The sequence below is a fragment of the Primulina eburnea genome, chromosome 14 (assembly GCF_022965805.1).
Source record: "Primulina eburnea isolate SZY01 chromosome 14, ASM2296580v1, whole genome shotgun sequence".
Classification (NCBI taxonomy): Eukaryota; Viridiplantae; Streptophyta; class Magnoliopsida; order Lamiales; family Gesneriaceae; genus Primulina; species Primulina eburnea.
The window spans coordinates 29,540,837-29,547,454 of NC_133114.1; the positions used below are offsets into that span (position 1 = coordinate 29,540,837).

Genomic DNA, 6,618 nt, shown 5'->3' on the forward strand with positions numbered 1-6,618 from the left:
CACAATAATAATAAAATTATATATTTGAAATAATTTTATCTCAATTATGATATAATTCATATCTCAATTATAACATGAAAGCTATTTTTTTATCATTTTGTCGAAATTACAGAATTCAAACTAAAATTTTAGTTATAAGGAGTAAATCTAAATTAAAATTGGATTTGAGATTTTTTCCAAATAACTCCGATGAATCCTATAACTGTTTATATAATAATTTAAAAAAAAAAAGGCAAAAATGGATATCGCTTCCGCAGATAGGTCAATAGTGAGCAACTATATCAAGATATCAGCTGCCCTTATCCTCTGTTCATTCAGGAACCACCGAAGCCACATCACTCTCGGTTACTCATGGCGGCGGCGTCGTCTACCTGCTTCTCCACCACCACCTCCTCCTCATCTTCCTCCAGATCTCTGAATGCGCCATCCAAGCTATCTTCGACAGCCTTGAGTTTCCTTTCGTCGTCATCCCCGTCCCTCCAGCCTCTCCGAGCCGCCGCCACTGCCCGAGGCGAGGCTTCAGCCGCCGGATCGGCTATTACGGCTCGCATGGTTTCAGTTCCCGCCATCAAATCCCCCGCTTCTCTCGATTTCGACTCCTCCGTTTTCACCAAGGAGAAAATCAACCTCGCTGGTCACGATGAGGTTTGTGTGTGAAGAAATAAAGTACCTTAACGACGTGTTTTAGATTTTTTTTTGATGTAATTTGTTAACGTGTTTGCTCTTTCTGCTTTCAAAAGAGAGTGAACGTGGTGGAAGGTTCTCGACGTGTGAGAAGATTGTGCTTTTCTTTTAGATGAATGAAATAGTATTTTTGGTTTAATTTCTGTTTTTTTACATTTAAGTAGTCATTTACTATAGTGTTGTTTTTTTTCTTCTCATTTGTTTTTATTTTTATATGATTAAAGTTTTTAATTTTTTTATTGGTGAACTTGCTAAATTATATATACAGCCCAACTTGAATATGTGTTTTCTGAAAGGTGAAGCTAGTTTAATATGATCCATCTCAATATGTAGTACATTGTGAGAGGAGGGAGAAATTTGTTCAAGTTGCTGCCGGATGCATTCAAGGGTGTAAAGCAGATTGGAGTGATTGGCTGGGGTTCACAGGTGCATTGCTTTGCTATTGTTGTTCTAGGGATTTATTGAATGTATTTCTGTAGCATTTGTCAGTTTGATATGGATTAAGTAGTTGAATTGTACCATGTTAGAAAACTCTGTATATGTGCTCGCATATATCTTATGTCATAACTATTTTAGTTCGAATCATCATCTGCCAACTCAATTACATGGTTGGCTCGGTTCATTTTAAATCTATATTTTTATGATGGTAGTTCTTTCAATTTCTCTAGGGACCTGCACAAGCTCAAAATCTAAGAGATTCCCTTGCTGATGTAAAGTCCGATATAGTGGTCAAGGTAGTCTTTCTTCTGTTGTCTTTTTCGTAATTATTTCCAATAAATAATGACCAGAGCTTTTATATTGTATGAGATATTAATTGGCTTTGTTTGCAGATTGGATTAAGGAAGGGCTCTCGATCATTTGATGAGGCCCGTGCTGCTGGGTTTACTGAAGAAAATGGAACCTTGGGAGACATATGGGAGACTGTGTCTGGAAGTGATTTGGTGCTCCTATTGATATCAGATGCCGCCCAGGTATTGAATTGCCTTTCTTTCTTACATCAGGGTTTGGTTTTGTGCTCGCTAGTTCTGTACATATTCACCTTCAACTTATTAAATCAACTTTAGGCACATGAATGATGTATGTGGCGCAAGAAAAAATTCTCTTGCAGACAAATAGGTGAAAAGAGAAATTATTATCCAAACTGGCATCGTTTAGAGATTAGATTTTCTACACAAATGATTATTCGGCATGTTGTGGGCTGAGATATTGCATTCCTTTTTTCATTCGCATGGCAGGCTGATAATCATGAGAAACTGTTCTCCCACATGAAACCAAAAAGCATACTTGGACTTTCCCATGGATTCCTTTTGGGTCATTTGCAGTCAATGGGTCATGATTTTCCTAAAAACATCAGTGTGATAGCTGTGTGCCCCAAGGGAATGGGACCCTCTGTCAGGAGGTTGTATGTACAGGGGAAGGAAATTAACGGTGCTGGTATAAATTCAAGTTTTGCTGTCCACCAGGTGTGTTCATCTCTGTGTGTTTTCATATATCTTTTTTTGGGTGTGGACTGGTGGGTATCTTGCCTGTTTCGGTTTTCACATTTCTTGTGTAGTGAACACTGATGACTTTTACTTCTGAAGGATGTGGATGGAAGAGCTACAGATGTTGCCCTTGGATGGTCTGTTGCCCTTGGTTCGCCTTTTACTTTCGCAACTACGCTGGAGCAGGAGTACAAGAGTGACATTTTTGGGGAGCGAGGTTAGAAGTTTTAACTTTTAGCCGTGCCAATGTATGTTGTCTTGATGAATTCCTGCGAGACTTAATGGTTCCTGATTTAATTGTTTGATTGATAGGCATTTTACTCGGTGCTGTGCATGGTCTTGTGGAAACCTTGTTCAGGAGATACACTGAGAACGGGATGAGCGAGGATCTTGCTTACAAGAATACTGTGGAGTGCGTTACAGGAATTGTGTCTAGGACCATATCAACAAAGGTAAGGTTATGGACATATAGTTTTCTTAGGCTACACTTCCTAAATTTATAGCCTCTATGGATTGTTTTATATTATTTAATTCTTTTGTTCGTTTTTCTGCCATTTGAATTTAGATGACGAGTCTCGTTGCAGGGCATGCTAGCTGTCTACAATTCACTGAGTGGAGATGGCAAAAGAGATTTTGAGCGTGCATATAGTGCCTCATATTATCCCTGCATGGACATCTTATATGAGTGCTACGAAGACGTAGCCAGTGGCAGTGAGATAAGGAGCATTGTCTTGGCTGGGCGGCGATTTTATGTATGTTGGTCTGACATCTGCTGTGACAAAGTGCAAGTATCATTTCCATTCTTTTCCTAAAATTTTCATTCATCTCGCAGGAGAAGGATGGTTTACCGTCTTTCCCAATGGGCAAGATCGACCAAACACGCATGTGGAAAGTTGGTGAGCGTGTACGCGCTGTACGTCCACCAGGAGACTTGGGACCCCTGTATCCTTTCACTGCAGGTGTCTTTGTTGCATTGATGATGGCACAGGTGTGTGTTGGTCAGTGTTTTATTTTTTTTTATTTTTTTCCAGAACTTCACTCATGTTTAATTTGTTGACCCAGTGAAAGTTGATTGCTAATTTTATTTTTTTTGCAAGAATGATGAATTTCTTGATTGACTTCTGTAAATAATGAGTTTAGTCTTTTGACTTCGCTTTGTGGTAATTCCAGATTGAGATTCTGCGGAAGAAGGGGCACTCCTACTCAGAGATCATAAACGAGAGTGTGATCGAGGCTGTGGATTCATTGAACCCATTCATGCATGCTCGAGGGGTTTCATTCATGGTTGACAACTGCTCAACCACGGCACGGCTGGGATCAAGGAAGTGGGCACCAAGATTTGATTACATTCTTACTCAGCAGGCATTGGTCGCTGTCGACAATGGAGCGCCCATCAATCAAGATCTCATTAGTAACTTCCTGTCAGATCCCGTGCATGGAGCCATCGAAGTATGTGCTCAGTTGCGACCTACCGTGGACATTTCAGTACCCCCAGATGCTGATTTTGTTCGTCCAGAACTTCGCCAGTCAAGCAACTGAAGGTTTGCGAATGTTCACAAGAACGTCTAAGTAATGCAGTGTTCCGGGCGGCTACTTTTCTTGAATCTTGTGACTTTTGAGTCATTCAGCTGTACTAGTAAATTCTATCGTTGTCTGTGGACTGGACGGGGTGCGTGTGCTTTAGTTTTGGTAACGTGTTGTTGACATAAGGAAGTTTGGTTGGATCTTAGGTATTATTTATAATTATTATGTACGAAATAAGTGGGGCCATCAATGTTTGAAAGCTTTCTTGTTGAGCTAAGCAATCACGAGTGATAGCAGTATTGATATTTGATATTGATTATTTTTTGAGAAGTTATAATGCATCAAATTGACGTTATGTCGTTTGATCTTTGACGAGTGATTTTGTTTCTGTTGGGGTATGCTAAAAAATATAATACAATATCAATAGATAGATACACAACTTACTTCTTGAATTTATGACTCTAAGCGTTCGAATTTTTTAGCATCTAATTAATTGCATTCTGTTTTGTCATAAATACAAGTAAATAAGCTTATGTTTTATCTAACAATTATAATTTTTGATTTATTGATAAATGTTTGTGCGAGTGGGTTTGCCTATGTTCACAATAACGTTGTAAAACATGATTGTTGTTGATTAATTAAAGTAAATTGCCTAAAATTTAAGATGTGGAGTCATTAAGCCTTAAGGGTACGTATACGGTACTATTATATATTTTTATTTATTTGTTTATTTTTTAGAGTGGGTTTGGTATTCTTTGTCCTCGATAAATCTATATTTCTAAAGCATCATTTTTCTAACAATGAATTCATAATATCACAAAACACACAAATCAAAGATATAAAATTCTCATCTTTACTTTTTCATTAACTTTTTCTCGTTTATTCACATGAATATTTGATTTTCAAAATTCTTGGGTATAAGTATTCTTAAAATAATAATTAAATTTGAAAGAGAAGCTATAATCATATAGTTACAATTCAATAAGGTACTGTTTGGTTCAAGTACTTGTAAGTACTAATATAAATAGTCCTATCATATCAGTTGTTTTGTACAAGTATTATTTATCTCGATCAATCTAATTATTAATTATTTATTTCACATCCATCAAATTCGCAACAATGTATCTCACATCAATCAGTAATATAAAATTACGATATTATCCTTAATAAATAATATTATTAATATTCTACTAATATTTTCAACAATATTATCTCAAATTTAATCAATCAAATCAATTAAATCAAACACTATATTAACTATCATATTCTATTTAATTTATTATTATAAAATATTACTTATCTCCATACTACATATCTCATACTACGAACCAGAACCAAACGGTATCTAAAAGTATATATTCAAGGAAAAAATGTCTACTATGTACGTTGTTACACTTCACATAAATATGCAATTTACATAATAAATACTTAGTAATTTCTTTAAAATTAATTTAACAAAGAAAATAGTATTAATGAAAACCCAATGAATTTTTTGTTCTTTAAATTAATTATAATATTTTATATATACAAGAAAGACAAATACTAACAACATTATTTTGTCGGGTCTTTTATCAAATTATAGTACTTTTAATATTCTATCACCAATCTACCGTACTTTTCTAAAATTTATTAAAATATTATAAATTTTTTTTTTTTTTTTAAAATAAAACTTTTACTCCCCCGCCCTTCCAAATGGGGTGGGGGGGGGGGCAAATATTTCACCTCCCCCGCCTGTAGGGGAGGCGGGGGAGGCAGAAATGAATTTAAATTCTCCCCCGCCTGTACGACAGGCGGGGGAGAGCTATTATTGAAAAATGGAATATAAAACACTACCATCTATTGGTCCAACGTTAAATTACATCTGTATTTCATATACAAAAAATTACCAGTTAGAAATAAATACATATTTATATATAATTTCATTGTGATTTAATTGATATAAATTTAATTATTATAGTCCATCTTAAGACACTATTTATAATCTTCAACTACCTTTTTCACTATTACAACTTAGTGAATTATTTTTGACCCATTTTATTCCCTAAAATTTCTCGAATAATAATTGAAATAAATATATTATATTACGTGATCTTTAATGTAACACTAAAAAATAATAAACATATAAAAGTTTACCTTGATGATTAAATTCATGTCTAATAATTTTTTTATATTTTATTTTATTATTTAAGTCTAATATTTTAATTAAATGATACTACTAAATCATAATTTTTTCTCCTACATTTTACAAATTATTAATATTACAAAGTATTAAATCTAATCTTAAAAAAAAACGCTACTACATACAAAGTAATAAATTTAATACGAAATATTACAAAATATTATATCTAAATTTCAAATTCTTATAGAATAGTTTGAATAGAATTGTGAAAATGATTATTTATATTAACAACGTCTGTATTAATAAAAACAATGTAAAAAGCTAATTAACATATTTAGCAATTAACATAATTAATATGTTAGTTTGATTAGTTATTTAATCTAATACCAAATTTAATTATGATAATAATAGGAAATAATCCCTCTTATTTGACTTAATTTAACATGTTCTCTGTCATTATGAAAATGATTCAAAGGATATAATTGGAATTTAATTTAATTAAATGCTAGTTTTAAAAACTAACTTAAAATTAAATTTGATCATAAACATACATATGTAGAAGGTCATTTTAAAATCCCCTAAACAAATATATCATTTTTACGTAAACATAATAAATAAAAACACTTCAATAATATTTATGATAACAAATTAATAAATAAATATATCATAACAAAAATTAAGATAATAATTTTAATGAATTAAGATTAAAAAATTTTAAACATAAATTCAAATTAATATAATACAACCATCAAATAAATTAATTGAATACAAATAATTTTAAGAACACTCAGAAATATTATTTATCTT

General features: G+C 33.1%; 1 protein-coding gene across 1 annotated transcript; it reads left to right on the forward strand.

Moving 5' to 3' along the window:
* Window positions 1-279: 279 nt before the first annotated feature.
* Window positions 280-3,969, forward strand: LOC140811606 (ketol-acid reductoisomerase, chloroplastic-like). The gene is made up of 10 exons (XM_073169597.1): window positions 280-645; window positions 1,018-1,110; window positions 1,353-1,418; window positions 1,515-1,655; window positions 1,920-2,147; window positions 2,268-2,385; window positions 2,481-2,620; window positions 2,753-2,920; window positions 3,001-3,156; window positions 3,339-3,969. Exons 1-10 carry the CDS (start codon window positions 352-354, stop codon window positions 3,705-3,707), a joined length of 1,773 nt encoding a protein of 590 aa, XP_073025698.1. The 5' UTR covers window positions 280-351; the 3' UTR covers window positions 3,708-3,969.
* The last annotated feature ends 2,649 nt before the right edge of the window (window positions 3,970-6,618 follow it).